At 63.5% G+C, this 14934-nt stretch overlaps 1 protein-coding gene across 1 annotated transcript; it reads right to left on the minus strand.

The window, feature by feature from the left end:
* Positions 1-2633: 2633 nt before the first annotated feature.
* ABHD14A (abhydrolase domain containing 14A) lies at positions 2634-14308 on the minus strand. The gene is made up of 5 exons (XM_075939489.2): positions 14096-14308; positions 10937-11204; positions 6893-7008; positions 6085-6320; positions 2634-3462 (listed from the first exon to the last, which is right to left on the minus strand). Exons 2-5 carry the CDS (start codon positions 11191-11193, stop codon positions 3280-3282), a joined length of 792 nt encoding a protein of 263 aa, XP_075795604.2. The 5' UTR covers positions 11194-11204; positions 14096-14308; the 3' UTR covers positions 2634-3279.
* Between the last annotated feature and the right edge of the window lie 626 nt (positions 14309-14934).

Here is a 14934-nt window from a genome sequence, read left to right on the forward strand (position 1 = left end):
CTATTTGGGGCAGAGGGCATGAGGGTTTCTCAAAAATCAAAAAGGGGGCGTAATACCAAAAAGTTTGGGAACCACTGATCTAGAACATCCCTGACAGGTGTCAGTCTAACCTGCTCTGAAATATCTCCAGGGATGGAGATTTATACAACCTCCCTAGGCAATTTATTCCAGTGTTTAACCACCCTGACAGGCAGGAAGTTTTTCCTAATGTCCAACCTAAACCTCCCTTGCTGCAATTTACGCCCATTGCTTCTTGTCCTATCACCAGAAACCAAGGAGAACAATTTTTCTCCCTCCTCCTTGACACACCCTTTTGGTACTTGAAAGCTGTTATGTCCCCTCTCAGTCTTCTCTTCCAGACTAAACAAACCCAGTTCTTTCAGCCTTCCCACATAGCTCATGGTTTCTAGACCTTGAATCATTTTTGTTGTTCTTCTCTGGATCCTCTCCGGTTTCTCCACCTTTCCTGAAACGTGGGGCCCTGAACTGGGCACAATCCTCCAATTGAAGCCTCATCAGCGCAGAGCAGAGCGGAAGAATTTCTCGTGTCTTGCTCACCGCACACCTGTTAATACAGCCCAGAATCACGTTTGCTTTTCTTGCTAGCGTCACACTGTTGGCACGTTTAACCCGTGGGTCGCAATGACCCCTTGCCGCAGAACTCCTTCCTATGCGGTGACTTCCCGTTGTGCAGGGCGGAGCAGTCAGTTTCACACACGTGGTGGACTTTGCATGTGTCTTGATCGAACGTCATCCTCTTTCCCTCAGCCCATTTCGAATGATGACCCTGTCCTCCAAACCAGCTGCAACCCCTCCCAGCTTGGTATCATCCACAAGCTTAAAAGCTTCCTCTCTATGCCGTCATCTAAACTGTTGATGAAGATACTGAACAGAACTGGTCCCAAAACTGACCCCTGTGGAACCCCACGTCCAGCATGATGGGATCCATTGATAACTCTCTGGGAACGGTTCTCCAGCCGGTTACGCACCCACCCTACAGTAGCCCCATCTAGGTTGTATTTCCCTCGTTTATTGGTACGGTCATGCGAGACTGTCAAATCCCTTACTGAAGTCTAGCAATAAGCTACCTTGGCGGGTGGGGAGCAAGGGGAAGTGGGGGTGGGCTTCCTTCCCCCTCTCCTTCTTTTGCCTTCCCCTCAGCCCTTCGGGGGCTGCTTTCCCCACTTCTGGCCCCTGCCCCCCCAGTGCCAAGCCGCCTGGGACCTGCAGAGGGGGAAAGGGCAGTGTGCCCCCGCTAAACACCTGCCACTCACTGGAAGGGGGCTCCCTGTCCCAGAGCGCCCCCTTGTGTTGCAGCCGGGGCTCACCTTGCTGCAGCGCCCCCTTGTGGCGGTGTCACGTCCTGCTCCGTGGGACGCCTGGCTCTCCGGCCGCATGCCTCCAGATTCACGCCCCTTGTGGGGCATCAGCAGTGCCCTTTAGTAGCCTTAAACTCGGGCCGTGGAACAGTCGGACGCCTTCAACTGGGGCCTCTGCCCGACAGTCAGACACAAAACAGTGCCCCTGCCCCCATGGGGTTAGCAGCTCTCTCCCCTCCCAGGCCACGATTTGCCTGGAGGCTTTGAACTCCGCTTGGAGGAGGGCCCCAGGCCTCCCTACCCTGCACCTCTCCCTAAGCCCAAATAGGGTCCTACCTGGGCCGCCTTGCTCCCTCTCTGCCCCAGAGGCCTGCAGAGGTTCTCTCCCCTCTCTGAAGCCGGCTCCCCCCCTTTATGAGAACAGCCCAGCTTAGAACATCCCTTTCCTGGGGCCCCTCGAGCTCCCGGCAGCTTGTCACTGAACACCCCCTTTCCAGACCATCCCTGCCCCCATCTGCTCCAGCCCAGGCCAGTTACGCCAGGCAGAGAGCGTCTCCATTCCCCTGTAATGCTTGTCGTTCGCTCCTCTTTCCCATGCTCCCCCGGCAGCAGCCCGGCAGCCCCAACCAGGGGGGCACCTTAACTTCAGAGCAGTCCAAGCATAGGACCGGCTGCCAGGAGATCCTGAGTTCTGCTCCTGGACCAGACCCCCTCTCTAGCCTTGAGCAAGTCATGCCACGCCTGCCTCAGTTTCCCCATCTCTAAGCCAGGGTTAGCGCTCTCCCCTACCCCTAGCTGCATGGGGAGGCCAGTGGTTACTGGGGTGCAGAGCTGTGGGGGTGGAACGCATTAGGGACGAATCACTATTTGTACACCTACTCCCCTACTCCCAGCCGTGGTGTGCTGCTGCCGAGATCCACCCCAGATCCTGCCTGGAAACCTGCCATCAAGGCCCACGTCTTGCTGAACGGGCGTCTAGACGAAGGCGAGCAGGAGTGGGCTTCCGAACGACGGTGGGACTGGAACGTACCCCTCGCGCGGCTAGCGACAGCAGCCCCAGAGGGTCTCCGGCAGGGTTCACTTCAGAAGCTGCGGTATCAGACTTCCCCAGGTTCGCCTCTTGAAATGCAGCCAGGTCTGGGGTGGAACGCAGCACGCAGGGAACGAATCGGTGTGGTCAGGCCCCCCTGGAGGCTGGCTTCACCGGGTAAGGACTCGGCCTTTCCTGCCTCCTCCCTCGCAGCGCCGGGGGCAGGAATGACTCACCGCCTGGGGAGGGCGGGCCGACAGCCAGAGACGGACAGGCCCAGCGAGCGCCATACAAGTGGTTTATTGGCCTTGTAACAGACTCCTCCAAAGAGACCCCTCCCCAGGCCTGGCTCGGGAACTTCACCCATCGGGGGTGAAAACTAAAATCAATCACGCCGGGGAACATGCCACTGGCCCGGGGCACAGAGCCCACTTAACACCTCTGCAACCAACCAGACACACCCGCCAACCCAGTGGAGCCACTGGTGGGGCCTGGGCCCCGCTGCCCCCCAGCTCCCGCCAAGAGCCCCCCCAACCACCCACCCCCAGCTCACCTTGCCTGTGCCCACCCCTCGGGCGGACGTGCCAGCCCGGCACTCAGCAGCCACGGCCCAGAGCCCTGGCGAGGGCTCCCTGCAGAGAGGCGGGGCGGGGGGGCGAGACCGCTAGGAACACGAGGACTGTGCAACAGGAAAGCGTGGCCGGAAGCTGGTGGGGGCCGGTAACCTCCCGTGTCCGTGTCCCTCCGCGGGCGGAGTCCCGGCAGCTGGCACATCCCCGGCGGAGGCTGCGGCACCCACCGAGCAGGAAAGGAGGCGCCCTCCCCGCGTCACAGCGCAACCAGCCAGCGGCGTAAGAACTCCCCGCCCCTGGAGAAGTCCGGCAGAGACGGGGCCACGGTGGCAGCGTCCCGGCCCCGCAGGGCCCCCGCTCACGGCAGCTCGCCCAGGAAGGTGAGCAGCGCCTCGTGGAACTCCCGCGGCTTCTCCAGGTAGCAGGCGTGGCCGGCGTCGGGCAGCACCACCGCCCTGTGCTTGGGGAGCTGCCGCAGGCTCTGCAGGGACTGGGCGCCCAGGCTGGTGTCGCGCTCGCCAGAGATGATCAGAGTCGGCGTCTGCAGAGACACGGAGACGGCGTCGGACACCAGACCTGCGCTGCCACCCCCGGAGGCGGGCAACGGCCCCCGGCCTTCCCTGCACCCCCAGACCGCCCTGCACCCACCCCTTGGCCCACCTGCACCCCCATGCCCTCCCCTGCCCACCTGGCTTGCCTGCACTCCCCACCCCCATGCCCACCCCTGCCTACCTGCGCCCCTCTCAGCCCGCTCTACACCCTCCTAGCTCGCCTGGGCCACCCTGGCCCACTCTGCACCCCCTTAGCCTGCCCTGTGCCCCCCTAGCCTGCCTGGGCCACCCTGGCCCACTCTGCACCCCCTTAGCCTGCCCTGTGCCCCCCAGCCTGCCTGGGCCACCCTGGCCCACTCTGCACCCCCCTAGCCCGCCTGGGCCACCCCGGCCCACTCTGCACCCCCTTAGCCTGCCCTGTGCCCCCCTAGCCCGCCTGGGCCACCCCGGCCCACTCTGCACCCCCTTAGCCTGCCCTGTGCCTCCCTAGCCCGCCTGGCCACCCCGGCCCACTCTGCACCCCTTTAGCCTGCCCTGTGCCCCCCTAGCCCGCCTGGCCACCCCGGCCCACTCTGCACCCCCTTAGCCTGCCCTGTGCCTCCCTAGCCTGCCTGGGCCACCCCGGCCCACTCTGCACCCCTTTAGCCTGCCCTGTGCCCCCCTATCCCGCCTGGCCACCCCGGCCCACTCTGCACCCCCTTAGCCTGCCCTGTGCCTCCCTAGCCTGCCTGGGCCACCCCGGCCCACTCTGCACCCCTTTAGCCTGCCCTGTGCCCCCCTATCCCGCCTGGCCACCCCGGCCCACTCTGCACCCCCTTAGCCTGCCCTGTGCCTCCCTAGCCTGCCTGGGCCACCCCGGCCCACTCTGCACCCCTTTAGCCTGCCCTGTGCCCCCCTATCCCGCCTGGCCACCCCGGCCCACTCTGCATCCCCTTAGCCTGCCCTGTGCCCCCCAAGCCTGCCTGGGCCACCCTGGCCCACTCTGCACCCCCCTAGCCCGCCTGGGCCACCCCGGCCCACTCTGCACCCCCATAGCCTGCCCTGTGCCCCCCTAGCCCACCTGGGACACCCCGGTCCACTCTGCACCCCCTTAGCCTGCCCTGTGCCTCCCTAGCCTGCCTGGGCCACCCCGGTCCACTCTGCACCCCTTTAGCCTGCCCTGTGCCCCCCTAGCCCGCCTGGCCACCCCGGCCCACTCTGCACCCCTTTAGCCTGCCCTGTGCCCCCCTAGCCCGCCCGGGCCACCCCGGCCCACTCTGCACCCCCTTAGCCTGCCCTGTGCCCCCCTAGCCCGCCCGGGCCACCCCAGCCCACTCTGCACCCCCTTAGCCTGCCCTGTGCCCCCCTAGCCCGCCTGGGCCACCCCGGCCCACTCTGCACCCCCTTAGCCTGCCCTGTGCCCCCCTAGCCCGCCTGGGCCACCCCGGCCCACTCTGCACCCCTTTAGCCTGCCCTGTGCCCCCCTAGCCTGCCTGGGCCACCCCGGCCCACTCTGCACCCCTTTAGCCTGCCCTGTGCCCCCCTAGCCCGCCTGGGCCACCCCGGCCCACTCTGCACCCCTTTAGCCTGCCCTGTGCCCCCCTAGCCCGCCTGGCCACCCCGGCCCACTCTGCACCCCTTTAGCCTGCCCTGTGCCCCCCTAGCCCGCCCGGGCCACCCCGGCCCACTCTGCACCCCCTTAGCCTGCCCTGTGCCCCCCTAGCCCGCCCGGGCCACCCCAGCCCACTCTGCACCCCCTTAGCCTGCCCTGTGCCCCCCTAGCCCGCCTGGGCCACCCCGGCCCACTCTGCACCCCCTTAGCCTGCCCTGTGCCCCCCTAGCCCGCCTGGGCCACCCCGGCCCACTCTGCACCCCCTTAGCCTGCCCTGTGCCCCCCTAGCCCGCCTGGGCCACCCCGGCCCACTCTGCACCCCTTTAGCCTGCCCTGTGCCCCCCTAGCCTGCCTGGGCCACCCCGGCCCACTCTGCACCCCTTTAGCCTGCCCTGTGCCCCCCTAGCCCGCCTGGGCCACCCCGGCCCACTCTGCACCCCTTTAGCCTGCCCTGTGCCCCCCTAGCCCGCTTGGGCCACCCCGGCCCACCTCCACCCCCCCAGACTGCTCTGTACCCATTCCTGCCCACCTGCAGCCCCTGGCCTGCCTGCACCCCCCCTTGCCTCCTGTTCCCATTTCTGCCTCCTCTCCTCTTCCCCCCCCCAGCAAGCCCTGTGCATACCCTGGCCTGCCTGCATTCCCCCCACTCCCCGGCCAGCCCAGCCCGCGAGGCACGAGGGCAGCGGAGCCCCGAGCCACAGCAGACAAGTCCAGGCAGAGTGCACCTCAGGGCCCTGGGGAGCCAGAGGCCACGACCCTTCTCCCCCCCCACACGGCGCATAAGGGAACTTGGGACTAGGCCCAGGGCACGTGGGGCCCCAGCCTCAGACAGCTTGGTGCCTGCAGTCTCCTTCCCTCCTCCCCCACAGCAAGCATGGGGCCTGGGGCTGCCCTTCCCATGCACCCGCCCCAGGGAGCCTGCGCAAGGCCCCTCCCCAGCCTCAGCCCCCGAGAAGGCGGGAGCTGGCTGCGGTCCCAAACCTGGACACCCCACCCCCACCCCCGCCCAGCCCAGCCCTACCTGGACCTGCTGGTACTGCTGCGCCGGGTACTCCTGGGTGCCCACGGGCGCGATGGGCACAAAGCCCCGCAGCTGGGCCCCGTGCCGCAGGACGAAGGGGACGGCGTAGCGGCCGCTCATGGACGGGCTGATCAGAACTGGGCGCCGGAGGCCCAGCTCCTTCAGCACCCACTGCAGAAAGGCCACGCGGCCCTGCTCCGTGGAGACGGCGTCGGACGGCGGGGACTGGCCGTAGCCTGCCAAGGAGGAGGGGTTAGGCGCCCCCAGGCCCAGGCAACGGTGTCTGCATGGCGAGCCCCGAGCAGCAGGAAGGGTTCCCTCTCCTAACCTCTACCCCCGCCGGGCGAGGGGCCGCTGCGACGGATCTCCCGGGGGCCACACGCATGGGGACAGCACGTTCATGCTGTTGGAGGCTGCTCTGCTGCCAACTACACCTGGCCTTGCCCTGCACCATTGTGCACGGGACCGGGTGGCACTGACAGGCCCCTCCCCGTTAATAGCCCCTGGGCTGGGGCTGGATGCCAGCAGGACCCACATTAGCTAGCCCTGCCACGTCTCCAGGGCCACGTGAAACTGACGAAGGCCCAGCCTTCTGCCCAGCACCCCGGGAGGGAAGCGGATCCGGGATGCAGGCACGGTCTGCATGATGAGCACCACTCCAACGCCTGGCTCCCTGAAACTGACCCCTCCCGGAGGCACAGGACTCGTCAATCATTTCCTCTGCCCACCAGCCAGCTGGTGCGTGCCAGGGAGGCAGCCACGTGGGCAGGCAGAAATGAACTCGGCAACGTGGGCAGCAGACTCCTACCAGGCATGTCGAGGGCAACGGCGCGATAGCCTTCCTCTGTCAGCAGAGCCAGCGTCCCCAGCTCCTCCCACGTCTTAGAAGTGAAGGCCTGGCCGTGCAGCAGAACCACCTCCAGCCTGCAGAGCACAACAGAGACCGTCAGAACGGCCACGCGGGGTCAGACCAACGGCCCATCCAGCCCAGGGTCCTGTCTGCCCAGAGTGGCCAATACCAGTTGCCCCGGAGGGAGGGAACAGAACAGGGAATCCTCGCGTGATCCCTCCCGTCACCCACCTCCAGACAGAGACTAGGGACACCATTCCTAATAGCCATCGATGGACCTAACCTCCATGAATCTATCGAGCTCTTTTTTGAACCCTGTTAAAGTCCTAGCCTTCACCACATCCTGTGGCAAGGAGTTCCACAGGTTGACTGTGCGCTGAGTGAAGAAAACAGAGGCTGTTTTTGTGTTTACCAGGAGCAGAGTTTGGGGCTTTCGGATGGCAGACCCTATGTTGTGCGTGTCACGCTTGTGACAGACAGCCCCCCTCATACTTTATGAAATGGACTTATGGACACAAATATACATCACTCAGAGATGCTTTGGTCAAAATATTATTTTGGTGTGTGTATCATTCTTAGGTGTAAAATTAAAAATATGGGCTGCGTCCAGACTGGCAAGTTTTTCCGCAAAAGCAGCTTGAATTTCCGCAAGAACACTGATGATCTCATGTAAGATTGTCAGCGTTCTTGCGGAAATACTATGCTGCTCCCGTTCGGGCAAAAGTCCTTTTGCGCAAAAGGGCCAGTGTCGACAGCTCAGATTTGTTTTGTGCAAAAAAGCCCCGATCTCGAAAATGGTGATTGGGGCTTTTTTTGCGCAAAAGCGCATCTAGATTGGCCACAGACGCTTTTCCGCAAAAAGTGCTTTTGTGGAAAAGCGTCCATGCCCATCTAGACGCGCTTTTCCGAAAATGCTTTTAACGGAAAACTTTTCCGTTAAAAGCATTTGTGTAAAATCATGCCAGTCGAGACGTAGCCATGTAGTAAGGAACACTCTATGGTTTTAAATGTGCAAATGAAAGCCATCAAGGGTGTTATCCTCAACGTCTAGATGACCCATGAACAGTCTTCTTTGTCCTTTAAGTCTTAGCAGTGGTTGGTCTTAGGAAGTCGGGCAGCGCCCCCCAAGTGGCAGTGTCTGACCAGCTGTGATTTCCCATGTAAGGGTGGAATGTAGGAACAGCATTGCTGCCCGAGGTAGGAATCTATAAAACAACGGCAAGCGAGCAGTTTGGCTGGCTGGCCTGGCACTCCCCAGAAAATGAACCGGGCACCCGAGGGAGAGGAACTGTCTCTGGTTGGAAGGCTTAGCTGGAATAAGAACAGTTTTAGGGTGAGTTTGTACTGAGGTTTTAGTTTCACAATTAGCTGTGTGTTGGTTATTTTAAATGTGTAATTCACTTGGCTCTGCCTGTTTTCACTTGCAGCCACTTAAATCCTACAATCACTTTTATTTACCACCAAGCCCAGTGTAAATAATTGTTACTAGGGGGGGGCAATCTGTGTGTACATTCCCCCTTTCATTACTAAAGGGGGTTTACCCGAATCATTCATGTGGGGCTCTGATCCCAGTTGGGGCGTGGGCCCAAAACTGCTCTTTCCTTGAACCTGAAGAGTTTCAGGGTCTGTACTGCTCCAGGGTGGGTAGGGGTCTCAGCTCGGTGCCTTGTGACACGTAGTGGGGGTACTTGCTGGGCTGTGGTGACCTCTGCTGTCTGGAGCAAGACCCAGCAGGGAAAACCTCATTATGCAAAGGTGACTCAAAAACCTGTCTGACCTGCGGCCCCCCATGGGGAGAAACAAGGGGAGGTGGAATGCTGCCCTGGCTGTGGGCAGGGCTGGAAGAGGGGGAGTTAATTCCTGGCTGGAAGGCAGGGAAGAAGGAGCTAGGGAGGGGGGCTGGGACTCCCCTATCTCAAGGGGGGCACTGAGGCCTCTTAGCCCCAGTTTCTGTAACCAGATTACATCTGTGCTGCGCTGTGCTGGAGGAACAATAAACAACCTCCATTCTACTGGCTGGTGGAGTCTGTTCATGCCATTTCGGGGGTGCAGGAGATGGGAAAATCCCAACGCGTCGTCACATCTTGGCTGGGGAAGACCAGGGGGTCTGGCAGCAGGACAGAGTGGTGAGAAGCCTCAGAGAGTAAAGAGGCAAGTGTCAGTGGCTGTCAGCACATGGGGGAAGCAGTCCTGGGGGGTCCTCTGTATCCCCCCATGTGACGGGGCGCCGAGACCCTGCACCCAACCCCCAAGACTTTGTGCCCTTGCAGAAGGGCAGCGAGGCACCTACCGCCGCTGTGCCGGCTGCCACGACTCAGCTGATTGGCGCCGCCGCTCAGCTGGAGAGACGCCGCGGCACAGCTGAGCGGGACGTGGCCCTGCCAGGGAGGCGGGAGGAAAGAGGGCGCACCGCGGCGGACGCGAAAGGGGGCGGGGCGCGTAACCCCCCCCGGGCCGGCGGGGATTTTTAAAAGCTGGCCGGCTGCAGGAGAAGGGGGGGAGCGCGAGGAGGCTGCGGGAGTACTCCCCAACGGCGGAGGAGCCGCAGAGACGTCTACAGTCCCGGCAGGAGGAGCTGACGGTGTGAACACCGACACCCTGGAGACGGGGTAGGGGAGAGGAAGGAAGTAGCCCAGGGCAGGGCGGCAAAATAGCCCGTGGGCTGGTGTGTTATGGGGCACTCTCCCGCCAGTCGGACAGAGACTTGCGGATAGTCTCCGTCCTCAGGGCCCTGGGCTGGGGCCCGGGAGTGAGGGTGGGCCCAGGCCCCCCTTCCTTCCCTCCTCCCGAGGGAACAATAACCATAAACGGGATCGTCGCCCGAGACTAGACTAATTGACCGAAAAGACGAGTGACCGCCCCCCAAGACGGACCAAGGACGGGGGCACGGTCACACCCCACAACCATTATCTACTCAGATCCAGGGTGGCTTCTGGATCAGCTGCTCCAGACTCAGCAAGGAGCAGCCAGATCCGAACAGAGGGCAGGCACTTCCCCCAACTGAGAAGTGCAGCCACCTCTGGGGAGGGGCAGCCACAGCTTCAGAGCTCACCAACCCGCGTCGCACAGGAAACAAAGAAAGCCCCCGTCCCTGCACTGTCCATAGGATGGCCGTTTTGGAGCCCAAAAAGGGAATCTTTGAGTACTGACATAAGAATATACGTATGACGTACGATGACTTGCTTAAAAGCTCTGGGTGCTTCATGATTGCACAGTGTTTACTGGAAGGCCTTGCTTCCTGTTAGCGTTACAGATTAAGTCGTCCCCCTTGTCTGCATCACAAACGGAGTTGTGGAAGATTGCGTTCTTTGTGCTGTTCCTGTGGCGACTAGCAATCTATGCACAAGGGAGCGGTGTGAGTGCAGGAGGGGAGGGGGAGTGGGAAAGCCATCACCAACACCCAGGTGGTCCAGAAGTGGGAACCTTGAAGGAAACATCCCTTAAGCCTGGTCTGAATGAAAGTAGCAGCATTGACTCACCTGGGAACAGGCAGGACCACCCCCCAGAGTGAGCCAAACCAGACAAGGATGGGAAAGCTGACAATAGCCATCGAAGGGGAACTAGGGGTGGAAGATTGCAGCATGACCTGCAAAACCCACAGGCGCTAATGGGAACTGACATGTAGAAGGAGGGGAGGTCTGGCCATTAACCCGAGTTGGGTCCTGCAAGCCTCAGAGAAGCCTCGAAAGACCCCGAATCCTCACTCAGCCAGTCCTGCCTGGCCGGGAAGACGGACTTGATCCACAACAGACTGGCACCTATGCACCACGGGCGGGAATGCACACCCTGCTTTTCGTCCTGTTTCAATCAACGCAGCGTGTTGCCTTTTCTCCCCTGTGCCTCTCACAAGCACAACCTTTAAGAGCAGTTACAATGTGGGACAGGCGCCGGGGACACGACCCTCTGGGACTGGTCATCCTGGGGGCTCGGATACAAGTGCCGAGTCCAGAATGGCTGCCCAGGGCACCCGGCTCCAGCTCGGAGGCCAGGAGCCCAACCCACCTGTTGGGGCTGGGCGTGCCAGCTCTCTGGAGCAGGAAGCCTTCTCTGTAGGAGACGGCCGGGCTCCCGGCGACGGTCCCCGTTAGGATGGTGGCATTGGCCTCTCGCTGGCTCTTCTCTGCCCGGGGCTGGGGCTTGGGGCTGCCTGCCCTGGCTGGGAACCGCTCGTGCTGGATGGCCGGGAGCAGCAGGTAGAGGACGAAGGTGACCAGGACGCCGAGGACCAGCAGGCCCAGCCGGTTGCGGATCAAAGCCATGGGCCTCCGTTCTGAAAGGGGTGGACAGCGGTGAGGGGCCGAGCGCCGGCTCCGACGGCGCGACAAGGCCCCGCCACGGACTCAGTCGTTGCCAGGGCAACCTCCCCATCAAGAGCACCCTCCCCCCCACTTCCAGGGCGTGGATTCTGGCCCCAGCTTTCCGGGGGTCTCCTTTACCCCCGAGGCTCAGGCATGCTCACAGGCCAGAGGAGATAACGGGGGAAAGGTGGCAGGGCGCAGAAAGGCTGGTGACAGGCACTAGGCCGAGCCCCCTCAGGCCCGGGCAACCAGCCTCTGACTAGCCCCTCCCTCCCCTCTCCTAGCCACCATCCTGGCCATGCCCCACAGAGGCCGGCTGGGCAGGGACCCCCATCCCATGCTAGGCAGTGACAGCCGCCCTCCCCGCACTTCTCCCCCACCCCGGGGCCCCGCTGGTGCAGGGGGCGCTGTGCGGAGGAAGAGTGTAACAAACAGGCCCCTCCCGCCTGTGGCATTCACAGCCCGCTCGGCCCCAGATCCGGGGTTTCTCTGTCCCCCTCGGGCCGCAACACGGATCACCCCCCTGCCTGCCACCCCAACAGTCCCTGTCCCTGTCCCCGCCCGGCCCTCCCAACCGCCCAAACCTTCCCGGCCGAGCGTTCCATCCCCACCCCAGGCACGCCGCACCCCCGATCCCACGCGGCAGGCAGCACGCTCCCTCCCCCCCACGGTAGCATTCAATTCCCCCCCCCCCCCCCATTATGGGCTATTGCAGGCACCTGGCTGGGCCACAGGGAGCTGCTCCCAGATGCACCTCCCCCTCCTACCACTCAGCCGTCACATCTCATACAGCCCTGGCTCTCCTCCTTTGCAGGGCACTGCCAGCCCTTTGCACAGGGCAGGTGCTGGGGCAGCGAAGGCTTCCCCAGCCCGGGGCAAGGGACCCAGCGATAGGGAGAAAGCAGAGGCCAGTCTCCTGGGGGGGGAGGGGGCGGGAATTCTCCACAAACTCGCCTGCTAGGACCCACCATCCCAGCTGGGGTTTGAGCAGGTCACCTGGAGGGGAGAGGGGCCCTGGCCCATGTCAATCATGTCCTGACTCAAAACTGCTCTGCCAGCCAGGTGCAAGCGACTGACGCCTCCAGGGAGCCCCCAATGCCCTTCACAAGAGCCCCTGGCATGCAGCCATCAGCGGCTTTACAATGCCCAGCAAGACTGAGGCCAGGGGCTTTCACAGAGGAGTGAGGCCCACGGGAGGCAGGTAATGCAGGCAAGAGAAGGCACTGCCTCCCCAAAATTGCCTGCGTTGTCCAGCCGTGCTGGGGGAAGGCCGGGGTCCTGCCCAGGCCCTCAGCTGGGGTTGGGTGGGGCTTGGCTGAAGGGTGAGGGGAGGGAAGGATGTGAAGGGGCGTGGCTTTAGGTGGAAGGGGCGGGGCCTCCCTCGGCTGCGCCACCGTCCACGATGAATAGATGCGAGGGACGGTACCAACTCAGAGCAGAGCAGACAGTCCTTGCTTCCAAGAGCTGATAATCAGGCACACAAGGGCGGAGGAGGAATGCCACCATAGCCAGGCAGACCAAACTCAGGGGAGCCTCCAGGCTTAGATGCTCCATCCCTCAGTTATCTGAAGCTCCCCCTTCCCCAAGCGGCTCCTCCACCTACCAGGTGAGGGCAAACACGACTCCCCTCTTCTTGAGCATGCCCCTAGGTCATGTGGCTCTCCCGGCGGCCCTGCCCCAGCCGTTCGCGCTCTCTGCCCCAACTACGTTTGTCTGATCTCGTGCAGGAGGTGGGCCACGGACAGGCAGTCTCTGAAGACGTAGGTTTGCCCCCGCGCCAGACCTTCAGTCTGGCAGGGTGCAGGACATATACCCGAGCCCCCTCCCTCGCCAACTCCTGCTTGAGCGCCACGAGGCACTGCCGCCTGGCGCGTGGCACAGCTGAGGTCGGGGGAGGAGGAGACCTGGTGGCCTTGGAATTGGGCAGCGCAGAATTCTCTTACGGGCCCAAGCATCGGAGAGGCCCAGTGCCCTTGCCACTTCGGGGGAAGCTGGGACATTTCCGGCATCGCAGCGGAGCCCAGGGAAGCTGGCACCGGAGTTTCCAAGAAGGGGCCAGGTCTGTGTCACCCAACGTGGCCAGGACCCCAAGGATCCGGACACTCCGGGCCCGCCCCCAGTTCTTCCAGCCGCAACTGTGCGTCCTGGCTGCCCCGAGCCAGCTCTCTCATCTTCACCACCCAGCGCTGCGTGGGCGCCACCTTGGCATCCAGGGTGCCCACCCTGCCGGCGTCTCCGCCAGGCGCGGGTCCAGCCTACGCAGCGCCTCCGAGAGAGAGGCCAGGCCTGAGCCCAGCACGACCCGCTCTGGCCGGGAATCCGCTGCAGAGACACGTGCCATGGCCGGCCTGCACAGAGCAGCCTGTCACCTGCGCCCTTGGGGCCATGCTCGCCTGCCCGGCCTGCACACAGCGGCCCGGTCACCTGCTCCCTCGGGGCAGCCTGGAGCCTCACCCCGCCAGGGCGCATCCGGGCAGGTGGCGAGCCCCGGGAGGCGCCCGGCCAGGCGCAGGGAGAGGCTCGGGGCGGCCCGGCCCAGCTCTGCCCGAGTGTCCCGGGACACGCCTTTATTTACCAGCCGCTTCCCCTCCCACTGCCCGCCTCCAGCCACGCCACGGGCGCTCCCAGACAGCCGGCCCCGGGCCCCCGCCGTGCGCCGCCCGCTCCACGTTCCCCCCCGCTGCCGGTGCGAGTCCGGGCCTGTGCGCCCCTGCCCCGCGCGGGTCCCCCGGGCGCGCCCCTGCCCGGCCCTTCTGCATCGGGACCATCGGCCCCGGCCCAGCCGCCCTGCGCCCCGAGCCGTGCCCGCCAGGGCCTCCCCGCGGCGCGGAGCCCACCCCAGCCCCCCGGAGGCCGCACTTACCGCCCTACTGCGCAGCGCCCGCCAGCCGCTGCCTTCTCCGGGCTGGTGCCGCACCGAACCGCCCGCGTCCTGCCCCACAGCCCCACCTAGCGGGGGAAGCTGAGAACGCTCCGCTCCTTCCCAGAGCCAGACCCCAGCCCTGCAGCCCCCTGCGGCGGGGAGCCCCGTGAACCCTCTTCCCAACCCCCACGTGGCGAGGGTGCGGCCCTACATCCCCCCGGGCATTTCATCAACCCCTAGAGCTTCGGAAAGGGGCTGGGGGTATCCCTAATGCTGCCCCTCCTCTGGGGAGTCCTTCAGCAGGGCCCTGGCTTTTCCCCCACAGCTTGTTCCGCCCATAAGGTAACTCCCAGGTCTCCCCACAGCGAATCACACCCATCTGGAAAATCTGCCCTGCACTCCCCTGCTGTCTCTGAAAAGCACCTCCCTAAGCCATCCGACCCCACGGGGCGTGCCCCCAAGCACTACCAGCAAGGGCCGTTAGCCAGGCTGGCCGTTAGCCAGACTCCAGCCGCAGAGACACCCGTCCTGTGCAGACTAAGGCTAGTAACAGAACAGCCAGCTCTGCCTGTGCCGGGCAGAAATACCAGCTGTGGAGCTAGCTCCTGCTGCAAACTGGGGAAGGACCCCATTGCTTGATTTCTCTGACCCTGGGGGCCACAATAGCTACTGATCAATGCTTAGACTGGTTGAACCTCGCTAGAACGGAACTCTCTGGTCTGGAAACATCCACAGTCCGGCATGATTGGAGGCAGCGTGGGTGTGGCCTAGGGATGTTAAATATCGGTTAATTGAATAGTCGATTAACCTCATGAATTCTTATTGGTTAGTCAGCTATT

Source organism: Pelodiscus sinensis, chromosome 11, assembly GCF_052426305.1.
Source record: "Pelodiscus sinensis isolate ZL-2025 chromosome 11, ASM5242630v1, whole genome shotgun sequence".
In the NCBI taxonomy this organism is placed as follows: domain Eukaryota; kingdom Metazoa; phylum Chordata; order Testudines; family Trionychidae; genus Pelodiscus; species Pelodiscus sinensis.